Genomic DNA, 20,349 nt, shown 5'->3' with positions numbered 1-20,349 from the left:
GGAGCAGCTGAGAACATGAACCTCCAAACATTGCAATAAAGCAGTAAACATACCAAAAGCAAGGAAAAGGTTAACACACAGCTGTCATAAGGCTGGGCTCTGGCGAATCTCAGGCCAAGGTGGAAGCAGCAGGATCAGAACAGAAGAGGCAGCATTTTGTTTAGAGAGTGTTTCCCAAACTGAATCAGGACCCACTAGGTGGGTTGCAAGCCAGTTTCAGGTGGGTTCACATTCATCTCAATGTGTATTTTACTGCCGCTATGTAATGTTCCGACCAACAAAGGGCCGCATATGCAACACCACCGCTGGTCCCTGCACACATACCCCAGCCTCCGAAGCTGAGGGGAGCTCTGCTCCCCTTGCCTCTAGAGCAGGGGTCTCCAAACTTTTGGGCCAGAGGGCTGCATCAAATGTCTGGCACGGTGTTGAGGGCCGGAAACAAAATTTAAATATAAAATTTATATAAATAAATTAGAGATGGAACTTAGATGTGTGAATAAATGAATGAATGAATGAATGAATGAATGAATGGGCTCATTCATTCAACCTCTCTGGCCTTAGAACACCGTTCAGATGCAGCCAGAGCATAGTTCCAGTCATGTTCGGCAAAGTGGGCCAGGGGCTTTCAGGGCACAAGAAGCTGGCCGCGGGCCAGATAGAGGCTTGCTTTGGGCCGCATCTGGCCCCCGGGCCAGGGTTTGGGGACCCCTGCTCTAGAGGCTTTTCTGAGCCTCGCAGAGGCAGCACGCGTCAGAATGCCCAAATCACGCAATAGACGTGAAACCAGAAGTCATTTCTCTTGTGTGATTTGGGCATTTCAACTCTGTGAGACTCAAAATAGCTTCTAAAGGCAGGGGGTGTGTGCAGCTCCCCATGTCTTCTGAGGCTTCATAGAGTGTCAACCCTTGCTTGACAATAGGGCTGCCAGTCCGCATCCCTGTCGCAAAGCGACACATGACTGTCTAGTAGATTTGCTGCTACCATGGCATGTGACTGCATTTGGTGAAATGTTATAGATCAGTACTTTTAACAGACTACTATGTATATGCTTTAACAGTGAGAGTCAATGGGGCTTACTCCTGAGTAAGTGTAGATAGGATTGCAGCCTTTGGGATGTTTGGCAAATTTTTTGAAAACAAATCAGCAACTATTTGGGAGGGCCAGAAGGGTGGTTCTTTATTTTAAATAATTTTTTTAAACTTATACTTACTGTAAACTTTTAATTTACTTACAATGGTGCCCTGGTATCTATAAAGGGCAGGTCCACAGAGGCTGCAGGCAGACATGTGTGGCCTCTGCGGGGCACAGAAGAGCTTCTGGAGGGTGCACAGAGGGCTGCCTCCGCAGAAAAGTGAAACCACAGAGAGAATCCTTGGAGATGGGATCTCCCCTGTACTTACTTAATTGATTTGATTTTGTCACATAGGGATATTAAAAATTTTCCTGACTGATGATGTCCCTTCCAACCATGACATCACTTCCAGGTTAATGACATGACTTCTGGTGAGTCCTGACAGACTGCCATTCTAAAAAGTGGGTCCCAGTGCTAAAATGTTTGAGAACTACTGGTTTAGCAGGACAAGGCAATGCCTGGTACTCTCTGACCCCAACCAAGAAGGCCATCAAGGCTGATGGCAGCAGCAGAGCAAAGCCAAGCCCCTCTCTGACTCACCACTTCTCGATGACATTTCTTTAGCTCCTCTTCTTTTACAGCGTCACTCAGGTGCAGGCTGCAAGACAAATGGAGATCCCATTGACATAGCTGTGAGAAAGCTGGCATGGCACAGCAGCTAAGAAACCACACTACAATTGAGAAAGTTTCTGCCTTGACTCTTATGTGAGCTACCTAGATAGCCTAAGGTAAGCAACTCCCCCTCAACCTCAGGCTTCCTCATCTGAAATATGAGGATAAGGATGCTCACTTACCTTACGGGCAAGATAAAGGTCAGCATAAGAATTACAAGCTGAACTAGATGAGAAAATGTCCACATTAAATGTTAACTTACTCCAGCCAGTCCCAGCTCACAAAGCTACATTGCTAAGGTTATTCCACTAATCTGATTGACTCCTGAACACCAGGAAAGTAGATATTATCCCAGAGAAAAAACAAAATGATGAACGTTCTTCCAGGAACTGTGTTTCTTTCTTTAAATCCAAGCAAATCGTACTAACCTGCCATTTGGAGAATCCAAGCTCTTTTCCTTGTCCTTGTGCAATGCCTCTAGCTTGTCCAGGCTGTGCATGGGCCCTGCTTTTTCATGCATTGGTTTTGTGCTGCAGACAGAAAAAAAAAGAGGCAGGGAGAACGTGTTTAGTTCTCTAGGGAGAAAGAGGCCATTAGGTGGTGTCAGTCCACAGGCAGAGGTCCCAGGCAATATAGGGAGTTGCAAAGTTCTAAACTGGTCTTACTGAAAGCCAGGATTCTGATAAGTTACACAGAATCTGCAAAGGGACTTCTCTGCAGAAGAATTTGGTTGCCAGGAAATGGCAGACTATGGTCAAACATCCTGGTGTAAAGAGCATCTGAAATCTCTAACCTCCTGTCTGCTACAGCAAACAATGGGAGAGGAGCAACGGAACGGGTTTATACATGCAAGGTTTTTTTTTCTGATAAAAAGAAGGAGTCACTTTCCCTTTCATGATAGGCCACCTCCTGTTCTGTCACAACACTGAAAAAACCAAATAACTAATGTATGAGGAGCGGAGATTTTGTTGTTGGCTTGTCGGTAGGGAAAGACAAACAGAAATGTGCACTCTAGTGTCGCAGAGGGGATGTGCAAAGCCTCCCCCCCCCCCAGCAAGATACAAAAGTGAAATGAATACATAGGTTAACAATGAAATCACAGCCAGCCATATTGGCTGTATTGAGACATATTTAATAATACAGACATATTTCTGTATTGAGACAGAAATACACAACCCAACCATAGGCTTCAAAGATTCCCATGTAAAGTAGACACTGAGGCATTAATACCTATTTAGCCAATGTGTCTCCAAAACATCTGATGGGCTAAGTGGGGGAGGCCCTTAGGAAGAGATGCGTCATGAATATATATCACATACACACAAAAAGAAAACAAGAAACAGCAGAATAGGCATCAGGTTTGGCCAAGCTGGAAGAATCCAACAGATCAATTTGCCTAGGAGAGGAAGGTACCATATACAAGTGTACCAGTTTGTAGCTGACCTGGTACAAGTCCACCTCTGACCTTCCTTCTCCTTCCTGAATTAGAAAAATAAGAGGGAAATGGACTGAAAGAGGTGGAAAGGAGTGGTGAACTATGGTGCAACATTCTAGCCCACCATTCCCTTCTCCCTTCCTCTTCTGCTCCATTCTCCTCTTCCTTTCTTAATCCAGGGAGGAGGAAAAGTGGCAGAGGCAGCAGCTGGTGCACTGCTGGGTAAAGTGGGGGCAGAATTTGGTACACTGCCTTAGGTGTCAGTGGTGATTTGGGCAGACCCTGGGTTCAGGTACCTTCCAGTATGGTACGAGCTCCATATGTTCGGCAACTAAGGGATGGATAAGGAGTCCGTTACAGAGACCTTCCTTGTGACATGAGTGCAGATTTAGGCTCCAGATTAATGGTTTAGTGAGTAATTCAAAAGTGCTTTCCTGGAAAACCTGCAACCAGAAGTCTGCCACCACATCACAGCATGCAAGAGTATTATTTCCACATTCCAATAGAGGGAAAAAACAGCACAACTTTTTGGAAGTAGCAGTACATTCGTTCAGCAGGATATGGTGATCTAGTTTGTGTTTAAAAGGGCCAATTGAGTGTTATTGTGGTAACAGCAGACAGTTTTCACTCTGGGAAAATTCCCCCCCCCCCAAAAAAAAACCAATACCAAAAAATTGTGCTGGCTTGGTGGTGGAAGAAATGTGTCCCTTGCCACTGGTGATGTCAAAAACACTACACAATGAGTGCCTTTGTGGGCCTTACAACTTAGCACACCTCCTTCTGAAAGAGATGCATTCTCTGTACCAGAGCAGACGGAAGTTTTAAACATGAAAGGCCTGATGACGAAATAAAAGCTGCACAAATAGTTGCATGTGGTGGAACAACGGAAACCCACTTTCCTGTCAGCCACAAACAGGGAAAAGTTTATGTTGCACTTTAACATCCCATGCTAAACAGGTGAAAGGACAAGAGGGAGAGAGATGCCACCGATCCATTCATAACTTACACAAAACTCAACACTCCACATTTCAAAAACTTGCTGGAATTTGAGCATAACTGTGGAACTAGAAAGCACCCAGGGACACACGGCTGTTATTTTGAATTGCAGATTGAGCATTGGTGCTTTGAGACACGCAAAACACAAATATTGTGTTTAACAAATGGCAGCATTTTAATAACTTTTTTTTTAAGTAGGTTCACAGTTCAAGGGCAGCAGCACCCAACCACAACGGAGTAGTAAAACAAACCACATTGTGCCTTAAAGACTAACACATTCATTGTTTTAAGTAGAGGTGGGGAGAGAGAAAGAGAGAGAGAGAGAGCTGGCCTGCATCCAGATTCCACATCATCCTGTTTGCCTCATTCAAGAACCTGATTGGAGCTAGGAGAGATCTGTCCTCTGAAGTCCAGGCACCCACACTGCATCAACCAGATAGGACATGGGCTGAGAGAAGGCAGAGAACAGGGTACTTAAACTCATTAGGTATGTAAGAGACAAGACCAAAATCTCTGGCCAAAGGCCCATCTTGTCCATCATCCTGTTTTCTCATGGTGGCCCACCAGTTGGAAGCTCACATGCAGGACAGAAACACATACCCTTCCATTGCTCCCTTCCAACTGAGATTCAGAACCTACTGCTACTGAATCTGGAGGTAGTTCACAGCCATCATGACTGGTAGTCATTGTTCTCCATGAATTTGTCCAAATGGATGTCACCACATCTGGTGGCAATGAATTCCACAGAACAATTATAGTATGGGAAGAAGTACCTCCTTTTGTCAGTAGTAAATCAATATATACGGCACAGACACAGGTGCATGAGATATGCCACTGGGGGAATTGCATTAGCAAAGCTAGGAGTACTGTGCCAAATGGCCATTGCACTTTGTTGGCAACCTTCAGTCTTGGAAGACTATGGTATCACGCTCTGAATGGTGGTTCTGGAACAGTGTCTAGTGTGGCTGAAAAGGCTGATTCAGGAGTGACAAACCCTTCCACACTGGGAGCAAGTGTAATCTGTCTCCCTGGCTACAGGCCTTCCCTCTTTGTCTCAGTCTGTTGGCCAAGTGTCTCTTCAAACTGGGAGAGGCCATGCTGCACAGCCTGCCTCCAAGCGGGATGCTCAGAAGCCAAGGTTTCCCATCTGCTCAGGTCCAATCCTAAGGCCTTCAGATCCGTCTTGCAGATATCCTTGTATCGCAGCTGTGGTCTACCTGTAGGGCGCTTTCCCTGCACGAGTTCTCCATAGAGGAGATCCTTTGGGATCCGGCCATCGTCCATTCTCACAACATGACCAAGCCAATGCAGGCGTCTGTTTCAGCAGTGTACACATGCTAGGGATTCCAGCTCGTTCCAGGACTGTGTTGTTTGGAACTTTGTCCTGCCAGGTGATACCGAAGATGCAGCAGAGACAGCGCATGTGGAAAGCGTTCAGCTTCCTCTCCTGTCGTGTGTGAAGAGTCCAGGACTCACTGCAATACAGAAGTGTACTCAGGACGCAAGCTCTGTAGACTTGGATCTTGGTATGTTCTGTCAGCTTCTTGTTGACCAGACTCTCTTTGTGAGTCTGGAAAACGTGGTAGCTGCTTTACCGATGCGTTTGTTTAGCTCGGAATTGAGAGAAAGAGTGTCAGAGGTTGTTGAGCCAAGGTACACAAAGTCATGGACAACCTCCAGCTCAGTTGCAGAGATTGCAATGCAGGGAGGTGAGTCCACCTCCTGAACCATGACCTGTGTTTTCTTCAGGTTGATTGTCAGTCCAAAGTCTTGGCAAGCCTTGCTTAAACAATTCATGAGCTGCTGGAGATCTTGGTCGGCCATTGCACTTATTACATATACATCTGAGATTGTCACAGAAATGTCACAGATTATATACCTGGATTTCATAGCCTTTGGACCCCATGGTTTTATAGTTTCCCTCCATACCACTGGATCTGCCAACAGTAAATTAAACTTCACATAGGGCGCAATCCAACATAAGACTAGCAATGGTAGTCCAGAGTTTCAGACAGAAATCTTTCTCTGCCCTACCTGGAGACGTCAGGAATTGAACCTGGAACCTTCAGCATGCAAACCAAGTATTCTACTACTGAGCCACAGCCCTCCCCCAATAAATCTATTTGTCTTGCAGGTGCCACGTGATTCTTCACTGTGGGTATAGAAGGCATACCCAAACATCCAGCATGTGCAACCTGCACACGTACAGAAGATGTAAAGTTGTGAAGCAGGCCTTTGGGCCCACTTACACATTACATCTTTTTTTTCCTAAATATATATTGTACAATCAAATCTTTTTTTAAGCATATACCTTTATATGCAATGTGAGGCAAAAACCTTTTGGCAAGTACTTTCAGCAGGTTAGCTGCAAAAGTCTGTAGCAGAATCACACATTACGGCACTTGTGACACCCTGAAAAGACTCCCTGAAAGGGAGGAGGAGTTTACAACAGTGGCTTTGTGCCATCATAAAATGGTTATCAGTGGTGCACACAGCATTCCATTGGCAGCCATTCTGCAAGCACTACCGGATCCCATTGCACCCACCTGACCTGGTTAGTTAGGGCACCAGACCTGATTAGAGCTGGGCAGGAGGTCTGGTCTAGAGGGTAGAGCCTCCGTTTGCCTGAAGATAACATCCGCGGGTCACCAGTTCAAGGCCACCGGCACCGTGAACGGTGAGACCTTGAAGCAGCTGACAAACCGAGCCGAGTTATTCTACCTGCTCTTTGGTGTGAACGAAGAAGTGGCTTGGCTGCCCTCCATGTGAGAGATGAAGGAGCTGCTTGTCAGCTTGCGTGGGAGGAAACCGGGGGCCAGAATGTGATACCAGATCAGAAAGATCCATCTGAAATGTTGTGGTTCTTGAAAGATAGAAACTTTCTTCCATTGTAAAAATCCCTACGGGGATTTAGAACAGCCTGCCTTTGTAAACCGCCTCAAATAAAATCTGAGGAGAAATCTGACGACCAAGAAAGGCGGTATATAAGTACCTGTATTATTATTATTATTAGTTAGCAGTGGGGGTAGGGGATGAGCAGGGAGAGGAAGTGAGAGGACTGGGGGCATAACTGGATGGGGAAGGGAGAGGAACTAGGTGCAGAGAGGAGGCAGGAGGGGGTTGATCTAGTGGCAATGACACTCACTGGATTCTATCCCCTCCATTTCAAAACTCCCAACCACTTTTCTCTGCTTGAACATACACCACCATAAGATGTGGTGTATGTCCAAGGAGACCCATAGGTGGCCCCAAGGCTTACAGGGAGGTAAGTATATATGTTTTATACTTACTCCCATTTGCCCTCGGGTTACTCCTCGGGTTACTGGATTCAGCGTGTGCTTTTTGGCATGACTGGCAGGCAACAGGATTGGGGCCTTACTTGCATATTAGCAGCATGAACTTCCACAGATTATAGTCTACTTCACAGGACACATGAAGTGTAATCCTCAAGAGGTCAGCACATACGTTCACGAGTTGGTCTCATGTTTTCTAGCACATTACAGAATTAATTAACATAGGAAGTGAGAACATTGTCACCAAATTTTGTTACAGTATTGCGAATTGCCATGGTTGCTTATTTTGTATACATTTTAAAGCTTGTCACAAGACTTGCCCCCCCCCACGCCTGACAAATACATGTCATGCATCTGATGAAGCAGGCCATGGTCTACAACAGCTTACGCTGCAATAAGTGCATTTGTCTTTAAGGTGCCAACAGACTCTTTGCTGTTTGCAACAGGGCATCGTTCATGCCCTCGAAGAACCAGAGCTGGATGCTGTGCTGGGTTTGCTTCCACAAGAAAAGCCCTTGGACTACTGCAATAGCATTGACCAGCTTGAAGCAGGGAGGGAAATGCAGGAGGCTGTGAACCCAGGCCTACAGAGATTTTGTTCTACCTAAAGTCAGCATTTGCTTATGCACCAGTTATCACCCTGGGGACACAAGTGCTCCATACAGAGTAACCTATTTCAGCCTCAGCTGGCTTTGCCAACAGTCCTGCCTGTGGCCCAGTATCTACCCAACAACCTGAGTTATCAGTTAACCGATGCAGAAGGAGGCTGTTGGAAAACTCACAGCAAACGGGTTCAGGTCAAAAGGTTATCCCCACTACCTTTGAAGTGCTGCAATCCAAACGCTCAAGAGGGGCAGGAAATAACCCCAAATAGACAAGCCATCCAAGATAAGAGAGATTAAAGAGCTCAAGGGGCCCAGGAAGCCAAACAACAACCAGCCTGCAATAGAGGGAATCCGGCAGGACGCCAAGCAGTTGACTGTCACATGGGCCAACAGCTTCAGTTGCGCTGGCACAGAGCTTTAGGGCTTGGCAAAGGCAGCCAGGGAGAAAAAAGGGCCAGGAAGGAAGGTTGCTCCCTCCCTCCTGGTCAGGTTATTTTTCAGGCAAAGTAAAGGGCTTCTTTGGGGAGCACACACACACACACACACACCCAGCTCAACAGCTGCACTCAGCACCACTTGCCTTATGCTAGATTTTTCTGCCTGACCCCAGCATCCAGAAGGGTCAGGTCTTGGGGTCTCCTGGCAGCCACAAAACAACTCTTCCTCCACTCACATGACTGAACTGCAATTTCAAACACAATGCTTGTAGTTTAAAATGTGGGGAAAGGAAATAACTTGGCTGCAGATCAGTTGAAACTCCATGTCACATGCGAGATAAATAACTGAGAACTAAGAGCCCAGTTGGGACACGCTACCACTTGACCACAGTGGTCAAGCCAGATGCTTCTGGGAAGCCCAGAAACAGATCATTAAGGCAACAGCTCTCACACGCTGCTCCTTCCCCCAGCAACCAACATTTAGAGGCGGACTGTCTCTGAACCTAGAGGCGGCACAGAGCCTTCATGACACTTACAGACGCGTCCTCTGTAAACTTTAGAGGAAAAGGATGTGGTTCAATGGTTGAACATCCACTTCGCATGCAGAAGGTCCCAGGTTCAATTCCCAGCAGAATCTCCAGGTGAGGCTGGGAGCCCAGTTTGAAACCCTGGAACAATGCTGATCTAGATGGATCAATACCTGATTCAGGATAAAGCAGCTTCCTATGAGTTTGTGTGATCCCCTTCAAACACTATCTAGACCAGTGATCATTGCCTCGTCTTCTTACAGCAAGTTCCATACATTATTATAAGCCTGTGGAGACTGGGTCTCCTGACCTTTTATTTAAAACAATCTCAGCAATGCTGAGGGAAGTAGGTGTATATCACTTTCTACCTGTGCCATTCCCCTCCACCCCAATCAACCATCTATCTCTCTGTCTCTCAACACACACACGCAAACAGCTGTTAGTTTGCCAGTGGAGGATAGAAATGACATTTATTTTTCCTTCCACATGGAGTCAACTGCAGCACTAGGGGAAATTTAGATTGAGAAAACAAGTAAAACTATACAAATAAACTAGCTGCCCTTCCATTGATGCATTTTATTTAAAAAAAAAAAAAGAAGACACCAGTGGGACAGCACACTGGAGATCTCCTCCATAACAGGAAGCTTGGCCTTTATACATTGGGGAAAAAACACCAAGAAACTAAACAACAACTAACAGGTCAGGGTCTGAGGGCATACATTACAGCCACTCTTGTTGAAGCTAAGCAAGCCTAAGGCCCACCAACGCCTGACCACTTAGGAACCCCATGCACGCCCACCTTGAGTTTCACATCAGAAACTCATTTGGGTTGATGCATGTAATCAGTTGTTCCAAGCCCTTCTCAGAATCAAGGCACGAGGGGGAAAGATAGCTCTTTGGTCTCTGGGACTTACAGCTCCATGAAGGGTCAAGGACACTCCTCTCTCTCCTGCTGAAGCCACCACTCAGGTGGAAAATGTTGAGTGATGGAGATCTGAGGGGCGGCCATCCATCTGTCTCGGCAACAGAGAAGTGCTGAAAGAGGGTCCAGTACCAGAACACGGCAACTGTTCAGATAGTAGTTCTTCAGTGGGGAGGGAGGAGAGGGAAGGCGGTGCCTCACACACTCCAGACAAACTCTTGTCAGTCCTCTTGCTGCAAGTCCTCTGCCCAAGTGAAGCCAACCTGGTCTACTACTCTCCTGTTGCAAGGCAACAGCTTTGAGACGCTCTCAACAACACTCTCCTCATCTCTCCATGATAGCAACATCAACAGACTGAGTAGAAACAGGGAGAAGAATGAGGCGGCAAAATCTTCAAGACAGTATTCACTTCAGACTGGAGGCAGGCAAAGGGTCCCCACGTTAAAAACAATCACCTAACAATCCATGCAAGTAAAAAGCTAGCATGGCAAACTGGGTCAGCTGCTTTCTCCTTGTTGTGCTCTTTTCTACTTGCATGGAACATTTTATACAGTATATAAAATGTGTGTGTACTGTATATATATTTGCAAAGTTCCATGCAAATGTCTCTTACAAGGAGAGCATTCAAAACATCGTATCCCCCTCTCCCACCTGCAGCCTGAATGGCACAGCCCTCCCAGTCCCTTCAGGATTTTCTCGCTTTAGCTTGCTGCAGGTGTAGACCCTGACTTTTTTTTTTAAGGCTTGCATTAGCAGGGTCTTAAGATCCAGCTCATGGCAAAGTCCAGCTCATGAAAGTGCAAGTCTTGCTCCCACAGATAAGTGCCCAGACCTCCCAAAAGAGGAAAGTGGCCAGTGCAGAGGAATATTAGTCATTTGGGAGTGGAGGGCTGAATAAACACCCAAAAAATACTATTTTGAATGCACAGTTATATGTAGTGTTCTTGGAGAATCTTTTATCTCAGTGATCCTTATGACAATGACAAGATCCCTGTATGTAGAAAGCTAGCACATGAGAGGAAACAGACTAGAACCCTCCTCTCAAACATTGCAGTTTTCCAACTACAAGAAATCTCCACCAACAATCTGCAGACACACTCATGAAGTTGAAAGAGGTCTCCACATGGGACAAGAGGCTGAGCAAATTTACCCTGCAACCAAAGAAGCAGAAAATTGGGACATACCCAACCTACAACTGACCATTCTCCCCACTGAGAGCTGTTTTAATGTCTTTAATGCAGTGGAAATTGCTGTGAGGAAAGGCAAACACCCCCCCCCCCCACACACACACACAGACACACCATCGCACCACACTTGCCATGCAGTTGCTTGGCCTTGCTGGCCACTGCAGTCATTTCAGACATCTGGACTGCCTAGGGCCTAGCTTAAAGCTAAGCTCATTGAAGCATTCTGCGCACGTACAGAGAAGGAAGTACTGAAAATATTGCATCCAGAGCCTCTTGAGCAAGAGTCACACAGATGCGGCCTCAGTACCTCAACGTGCAATTGCGAAACACAAAACCAAGCAATTATGTCCTTTCGACTCTTCACCGCATTTTTCTCCATGTCCACCTTGAGCTTAAAATAGGAAATCCCATGAGAGGAGCAATTCAGAGCCCAAAGAGCAAAATTGGAAAAAAAAACAACCTGCCAGAGTACAAAGAGAATGCATGAGGTGGCAATTTGCTTTCTGTCCCATTATGTCAGTCCACAGAATGACGGCCAGAGAATCACTCTGCCATGAAGGAACATCAAGCCCCACTCTGCTCTGCTAAAGCAGTGATTTTCAAACTTTTTCATCTCATGGCACACTGACAAGGTGATCAAGTTGTCAAGGCACACCATCAGCTTTTTGACCACTGACAAGGCACACCATGCTGTTGGTGTGGGGCTCACATCCCCCAATGGCCCTACTAACAAATGACGCTCCCCCAAACTCCCATGGCACACCTGCAGACCATTCGCTGCACACCAGCGTGCCACGGCACAGTGGTTGAAAATGGCTGTGCTAAAGACATGGGCCTCATTGAGTATCCTGCGTCGGTTCAGAACCCCAGTTTTACACCCAATTATTGGCATAATCAAAGAGATCTCCACCTGGTTCTCAACTCACATTAACAGTCACCTAAATATAACCCAAAGTCTCTGAACCACCCAACTCTTCAGATGTGTGCAGCACCTGACCAACAAGGGCTATCAAGTTCTTAACCTACAGCTTACCATTGACGAAAAGCACATTTTGGCCAATAGAAGCTGAGCGTCTCCCCTTATCTGCACTGATTCTGTCAGAAGCTGCAACAGTGCCTATATACAGGATATCTTGTAAACAGATTTGAGATAAGATATAAGGCTTGAACAGCAGCAACACATTCCCCCCTCCCCTTTCCTTTTCCCCAGATTATCAGAGTTGCACCAACCACTGACTTTTCAGCTCAGAAGGTGTCACTGGCAAAATCTGGAGTTCCCAGGAACTGAAGATAACTCACTGGGCAGAATGAATCTGCCGACTTCAATCCATTTGAAGCGTTTCCTTGGTGGGAGAGCTTGTAGACTTTCAAATAGAATCCTGGGATCTTTCCTTCCAGGCTGGTGTTTTATTAAAGCAGAACAGGTTTATACTGTGTAGTAAGGATTACTTTGACTGACACACCAGGGCCTCAGGGATTTCCACTGAAGCAAACAGGAAGCCCTTCAGCAGAGGAGTGGAGCTACAGAGCCTCATTCTCCATGAGGTAGTGCATTGTGACTGGGCTGTAGATTTCCAGGCTGCAAGTGGGGGCTCACACAATTGCATGTTCCTGGAGAAAAAAAAAACTATCCACACAAAAAAATGGAAGGCCAAGGAGGCAGATTCAGGCCTAGCCTTTTCCACACCAAATGGCACAGGAGAGTACAGCAGAGAAAGAGGTCCAGGGAAAGAAGGAACAATACATGAGTCTGTGGCAGTGTTGCCCTTTAAGATCACAATTCTATGGGGACCAAAGGTTTGCTCTAGCTACAGAACTAGACATTAGGTTTAGCCAGTGGTGATATTTATGCTGCAGTGTGTGGGCGGTGTGGGGTTTTTGTGACTTTGCTGAAGGATCCTCCAGCCACCACCTGTTTCCTTCCAGGGCTCTCGCTGCTTTGACTGTGTGACCTACAGACATTCAACAGGCTCAGCTTTCCCCATCATGGAGATGGAGAGAGGTCTACACTTCCTACCAATTGGGCAAAGAGGCACCTTTCAATGAGGTGCCCTCTTACATTTAGCAGAGGGAGAGCAATTGTTCCTCCTCACCCCAGCATGGCATCTTTTCTAGTGGCTGTTGCTGGTATTTCTGCCTGCCACGTAGCTCACAAAGCACAAGAATCTTGCCAGAAAAGGGTGGCATTGTCATAAGGTTACCACAGCAGCACAGGAACTACTTCCTGGTTGCTTCCCACCCTGTTCCACTGATGCCAGGAAGAAGTGACCACATGGGCCAATGGGTGGCTGATTGCTGCCAATGTGTGGTGGCTCCCACACCACACAGGCTTAAGATACTTTAGCCAGCAAGACTACCACTATAAATAGGGTTTTTGTATCACCTGGTGACAACAGAAGGTGGATCAGCAAGGGCACATGTTGAGAGTTCACAACAACTCTCAAAGTCCCTCCGCAGGATATCACCAAGAAAGCCAAAGATTCAGAGTCATGTTGTCACACATATGAGACTTGTTCCTCTATACTCAGAGGGCTGCTGGGACCAACTCAATTAGCTAGGGGTGAGTAGGAGAGGAGGAACTTTCCATGCAAGTCCCCAGGGCCCTGGAGAACAACTTGACTAGTGGGGTGGGGAGAAGGAAACAAAACTTGGGGAGGCTGCTTTTAGTCCCCTGCCCAATCAGCAGATTGCTCACCTACTGCTGCCCATGTTGATGATTCACATTACATATACATCCCTACAATTGTGTATTCATTCTCTCTCGCACACACGAAACTTTGGACATACAAACGTCATGAGACTGCTTTCTGTTGAATGAAACCATAAATCCATCCAGCCATAAATAGTTCCATAATCTACTTTAACTGGTAAAGGCTCTCTGGGGATTCAGGCAGGGACTTTTCCCGTCACCTGGGATAGAACTTGGGACCTTCCTTCATGCAAGGCACTTGTGCTCTCCCACAGAGCAATGACCCCTCCTACCAAGGGAGTGCAAAATTGAAAGGGACCCTGAACCTTCTGCACAGGACTAGAAAACACCTGCGGTTCTGCAAGGTCAGTCCTTTCTCTCCAAATTGCACAAGGGGATACCTGCTGAAAGACCAACAGACAAGCCAAAAGGCAAAAGGATGTCACAAAAGGGTGCCTTATTTAAACTTTCACACTTAAGAACCAGGAAGTGGAATGGAAACCAGGATGCAAGAGCAATTTGCAAGAGCAATTTTCAGGTACAAATCACGTGAGCCAGCTGACACAGGCACAGAGCTTGGGTGCTATATAAGCAATAATAAAACTAGGTCAAAAATCTTCAGGGACTGCAGCCGGCCCATCTGTTTGTTTATTTCCAGCTATTGCTCAGACTTGCTAATGTCTGGGGAGGAAGGAGAAACCACCAAGGAGCTTCTGAGCGCCCATGCCCGGTTTTGGTACACAGCAGTATTATTATTTTTTTTTTAATATTTTTATACCAACCTTCCTTCAAGGAGCTCAGGGTGGTGTATTTGGTTCCTCCCTTCCTTTTGTCCTCACAACAACCCTGTGAGGTAGGTGAGGCTGAGAGAGAGGGGGACTGGCCCAAGATCACACCAGTAGGTTTCATGGCTGAGCACGGATTTGCGCTTGGCTCTTCCATATCTAAGTCCAGCTCCAAACCAGTACACCATCCTGGCTCTTAAGGGGATGCTACTGGTTGATCAAGGCTTGCAATGGGGCATAAGGAACAGACAGTCCCTGAAGGAAAAGCAAGAGCCAGTACGATACACGTGCTACACATTGATTTTGGAAGGAGAAGTTCAAGTTCATATCCCCAACTCAGCTATGAAACTTAACATAGGAGCAAGTCAGCATTGTTCTCTTACTACCTTGCAGGGTTGTTGTGGCAAATATAGAACAGTACCCAGAGCTCCCTGGATGAGAGGTAGGAAATAAATAAGGTATGTCGTGCTTAAGCCATGCAGTGAAGCACACACCTTGCTGAAAAATAGAGTAGCACAAGACATACTGAAGTTTGAAGCATCTGGACACTTGCCTCTTAGGACCTCCTTGAATTGTTCTCCTGGCTACCAGCTCACCTCAATAACTTATTTTCTGCTCACTCTCTTTTTGTCAAACTAGGTCACCATACAGAAAAGCAAAGTGCCTTTTTGCTGTTTTAGCACAGGTGGCTAATATTCTTTAGGTAGGTTACAGAGAGTGAAACCTTCTCTCTGGGGGCTTTCGGCTTCCTTTCAAGAGGGCAAAATGTTCCCGACCCAGATTCATTTGTGTCCCGTGAATTTAATTAGTCAGGTAAGTCTAGATCAGGGGTCATTTTTAGCTTACAACCAATAAAACAGAGACTATATTGAGATGAGCACTGGAGATACCGATAGGGGTACATACCCTGCCTCAAAAAGACATGGGATTGGACCACTCAAATCTTCCTCTTACTTTCAAGCCCTCACATTGTACATTTCTGGAGAGTTCTGTCACAATAGCAGAGAAGGTAAGAGTGGCATGACTTTCCAGGGATGACTAAAAATGGACGGTGGCAGCATCAGGGACCAATACTCTGGACAGGGGCACCATTGAGCAAACCAGCAGCCCTTGCTCCAGAGCATAAGCTAGTTCAGGGTAGGTAAAGCTTCCTAAAGAGACATCTCCTTGTACTATACTTACAAACATATATTGAACACAAAATCTGCCTTATACTTAGTCAGACCCTTGATCCAGCTAGTCCAGCATTGCCAGCACTGACTGGCAGCAACAAGGATCTTTCCCAGTTCTACCTTTACATGCCAAGGATTGAAACTGGGACTTTCTGTAAGTCCCGGTTGGCTCTACTACTGAGCTACAGCCCCATTCTCACATGCTACTTTGCACGGATGAGTGCAGCAAGGCAACATCTTATTGCTGAAGCATCTGGAACCTTCTCTTTGGCCATCATCTGCATGGCTGAACCACACCCACTAGCTGCCACTTTTCTGTTTTCTTCCACTACAGTACACCATACATCTCTTCCTCTATGCTCCATTGCAAACCTTGATCAACCAGCAGCACCTCCTTAAGAGCCAGGATGGTGTAGTGGTTTGGGAGTTGGACTTAGACCTGGATGAGCCAAGAACAAATCCCTGCTCAACCATGAAGCTACCTGGGTGACCTTGGGCCAGTCACTCTCAGCCTCACAGGGGTGTTGTGAGGTCAAAGGTGGGGGACAAACTATGTACTGCTTTGCACTGGCCTCTGCTACTCACAATGAGTGCCAGTTCCAACTTGTTTGCTACATTTCCTTCCAGTACACATGCGCAGTGGCCAGGGCTCGGGCACCAAAATGGAATCACCAAGAGAAGCACTAAACAGGTTTCAACCCCAGTCCCAACCACACATAAGGTATTTAGCCTAACACCATGCCTCCTATCCTCTGCGACCTGGGTTAAACACATAAGACCAGAGCAATCAGGACAGTCTTCTGCAGAAAACCCATTGATAAAAGGCACAGTTTACACTGTGGCTTTGGAGAGCGGTTTAAAAAGAGAGAGAAGGTCACACAGCTTTTGATCTCAAGCACTGAGTTATTTTCCTGGAAATGTCCCTGCTATTTCTGGGTCAGCTTTGTTGCTATTTTAACCACTCCCAGGGTCAAGGCGACAGGAGGGGTTTGGTTCATCCTGGAAATGGAGAAAATGGGAACAAGCTCACTTGGGCCACTCTGTCCAATAATGACATTGATTTGATTGACAAACAGCATTTTGCAGGCTAAGGTAGGAGTGGAAAGAAAGGGAGAAAGAGAAGGCCACTGTTGTAAGTATTGCAGATTCCTAGGCACCATTATCCACATTCTTTAGCAGTCACAGGCAAGGAAGGCATTTCAGCTATTTTGAGAGCCATGGAGAGCCAATGTCTACAGAAAGTCATGCAGGCCTTTTCACAATAAGACCTTTCCCTTTTCACTATGTACAGGCACATGACCTTTGATTAGCCTACATTGCCTTCTAAAACGAAAGGTGAGGGAAAAAACCCCAGCAAACCCTCAATTCCAAATTCACTCCCAAGTAAAAGGATACAAAAACCACAAGAGAGGCTCCACTGTGCTTTAAAGAGGGACACACAGTTCGGCTATTTCCATAGATTGTTCTGCATTCCCAGTGGACAGGCACAAACATCCATACACATCCAAAGCAATCATTTGTGCCTCCGTCAAACTGGCTGTCCATGGGAAGCGCCGAGTACAAGAATAGCCCTGGCCACCTGACATTGTTATCTGTTCCCCTGGAACATGTGGTCTGGAGAAGGGGGCCTTCCAAGGACTGCATGTGTTTTGCTCCATCCCTGGGAAATCTGGAACCATCGCTGGTGCCAGAGAGGGAGGCAGGTAACTCACCTTCTCCCACATAATTCTCTCCAGACTTTAATACCATTGGCTCTGCCACAAGGTCCTGTTCCAAGATGGGGCAAGTGAGGAGGGTTGGAAACAAAGCTTTTCTACTGTGACATCTCACCTGTCAAATTCTCCCCCCAGGGAAATCTCTCTGGTGCCATCCTTTCATTATTTTTGGTCACAGATGAAGATGTTTTTCGTTTGGATAATTCTGAATTGTTTTACACAAGAAGAGATACATAGTATGCGTAGGTCACCCTAGTGCGCGGGGTGCAGTGAGTAATTGGCTCTGCCCCCTGAGCTACCAATTTGCATCCAGCTCCAACTTGGATGGACCTTGCTTTGTAAGGTGATGGTGAAAAACAAGTTGTTGCCACAGGCCTGAAGCCTGCCACCCCTGTTTTACAGTGACCTGGTTATACTGCTATTTCATTATGTCATCGGTATGGAAAAGTTGGTTACCTTCATTTGCTTGCTTTCCTCTTTCCTCTCCCTTCCAAATCTTTCTGTATCAGGTTATAAGCCATTCTTTCAAACTGTAAACCACCTCAAGTGCTCTGGAAGAAGAGTGGCTTAGAAATACAGTAAATAAGATTACAGTGATGAAAGCCTAGCTCCAAACGAACATAAGGTTACATTCTTGCCCCTTTAGCGCTTTCTGCATGCAGCCTCTCTCAGAAAGGGATGGTGTTTGCATTGCTTACTGGGATACATCTGGCTAAGGGCAGAGACTGGGCAATGTCTCCAAAGCAAGTGCTCCAACAACAGGCAGATAAGCCGGACAGTGGATTAGGGGAGCTTTGCTGCAAAGTAATAGCCCAATCCTACACTACCCCACTGCTGCTGTGCCGGTGCTGGGTGTCACAAACACCGTAAAACCTGCTCAATTGTAGCACAGGATGAAGCAGTAGACATTGCCACTGCTCCTATGCTGGATAGGATTGGGCCATAAGAGACCTTGACACAATGGAGGGGAGCCTCAGGTCCTTCCTAGGTAGCGCATTAGTAGCCAACCAACTGCTCTGAGTTTGGGAAAAGATCAGTCAAGGAAAAGGGAAAGTGGCACATATGCAGCATCAATAACTATGTCAGCTAGAATCACTGTGGTGTTGTGGTTACTGTGCTGGACTAGGGATGCTACAATTTTCCCTTTCATCCATAAAGCTCACTAGGAGCCCAAACTCTGGAAAGTCACTACCACTCAGTGAAGACAAGGAGTTCAATGGACCAACAATCAGATTCAGCAGGAGACAATTTCATATTTAATTATTTATTGCATTGATATCAGGGCCAGCCCAAAGACCACCTGAGATGGCCTGCTAAATGCTGCCCCCCACACACAAATGTGCCAGCCTTTGCCCCTTCCACTCTCCAGTGTTCTAGTTCAACCCCCTCCCTCCATCTCTTCCTTTTCCAATTCATGAAAGGAGCAGTAACAGTGGAGGCAAGTAGGAGAACAGAGATTGACACCCCCTACCACCTCCAGACTGCTGTATGAAAGGCCTCATCAGGCCACCTCTGATTGATATCTCCCCCTTTCATCCAAGGATCTCAGGGCAGCACTACCCCCTCCCCTTTTATCCTCACAACAACCTAGAGAGGTAGGGTAGGCTGGCCCAGTGAGTCACCCAGAGAGCTGCATGGATTAGTGGGAGACTGGAACCACTCTCAGTCTGATGCTTCTAACCACTATACCACAATGACTCAAATGTGAGAGAGAGAGAGAGAGAGAGTGAGTATAAAAAGAGTAGCAAAACTATGATGGGGGAGAGGAAGAAATTTGTTTTGCAGTGGAACAGCCAGCCTTTCCACACACACTGATTTCCTGGTTTGAAGCTTAATATTTCCATTTATTTTTAGAAGTTTGGTAGTCCAGCAACAACAAAGGAATGACTTTCCCAAGGGTGAAGACGGTTGAGAGCCAGTGCTGCGGAGCAGGGGCGATATGGTCCAAATCTACAATGCAACAAAGCCTTGTTTCTTCCTGCTTCTAGGTCCACCAGTGACGTAGGTCTTAACCTTTAAAGCCCTTTATGGCCCAAGACTAGCATTTCTGAAGGGAAAGACTGCCTCTCCCTCTGGGAGCCAGGACAGCTGAGGTCAAGTCAGCAGACTCCCTCCTTGTGCCAGTTAAGGACAGTAACCATTAAATGCAAAAACTTGAGAGGTTCCAACTTCAATCTCCAGCATCTCCAGGTAGGGCTGGGATACACCTCTGTCTGGAACCCTGAGGAGCTTCAGCCAAGGCAGCGTAGATGGGCCAAAGATCTGACTCAGCAGAAGGCAAAGTCTTGTCTAAACTTCGCACAAGCCCTGGCCAGAGCTGGAAGCTGCCAGTCTGGCCTGCATCCTTGCCAACCACAGCTCAAAGTAAGTGCACTACCCGGACAACCCCCCTCCCAATGTAGCACAGGGGATTCTGCTGTGCTTTTAATTCATGCACCCAACACCACCCACAGACCAACCTCCCCTGCAAAAACCCAACAGACAAAATCAGTCTGAGAGGCACAGAAACAGTGACAGGGCCTGGCATTTCAGCAAGCTGGGCCTTGCGGTTCCCATGTTCAGTGTCCTCTCAAGGTCCCTCAACCCCAGTCCTGAAATTACTGCCCAGTGCCAACTGTTCCCTTAGGCTGAGCATGTCTCTTCTTTCTACACCATTACCAGCACTTCGGTATGGAGAGAGAGAGAGAGAGAGAGAGAGAGAGAGAGAGAGAGAGAGAGACGCAAAGCCTTAAGTGGATTTTCTCACTGAATCAGACAAGGCAGAGATTTGCTCAGTCGTATTTTAAGCTAGGATTTCTCAAGAGCGGATAAAAGAAAAGATTTGCCAGTCTGGGTAAGGCTG

General features: G+C 46.6%; 1 protein-coding gene across 12 annotated transcripts in view; it reads right to left on the bottom strand.

The window, feature by feature from the left end:
* Positions 1-20,349, bottom strand: part of GRAMD2A (GRAM domain containing 2A) — a 59,576-nt gene that overhangs the window by 24,794 nt on the left and 14,433 nt on the right. For 7 of the 12 annotated variants that reach the window (XR_010794825.1, XR_010794824.1, XR_010794823.1 and 4 more), the window contains 2 exons: positions 2,173-2,274; positions 1,673-1,730 (listed from right to left, as the gene is read on the bottom strand). Coding sequence is in view for 1 of the 12 variants with exons in the window: in XM_066636153.1 (XP_066492250.1) it covers positions 1,673-1,730; positions 2,173-2,274 (160 nt within the window). In the remaining 11 variants the exon portion in view is untranslated. Of the gene's footprint in view, positions 1-1,672; positions 1,731-2,172; positions 2,275-2,974; positions 3,215-8,653; positions 8,756-9,951; positions 10,201-12,383; positions 12,578-17,187; positions 17,250-20,349 lie in introns of those variants that run through there. The other 5 variants (XR_010794830.1, XR_010794828.1, XR_010794829.1 and 2 more) reach the window with 5 other exon arrangements.

This window comes from Tiliqua scincoides, chromosome 8 (genome assembly GCF_035046505.1).
Source record: "Tiliqua scincoides isolate rTilSci1 chromosome 8, rTilSci1.hap2, whole genome shotgun sequence".
NCBI lineage: Eukaryota > Metazoa > Chordata > Lepidosauria > Squamata > Scincidae > Tiliqua > Tiliqua scincoides.
This window is presented reverse-complemented; position numbering and strand designations above follow the sequence as displayed.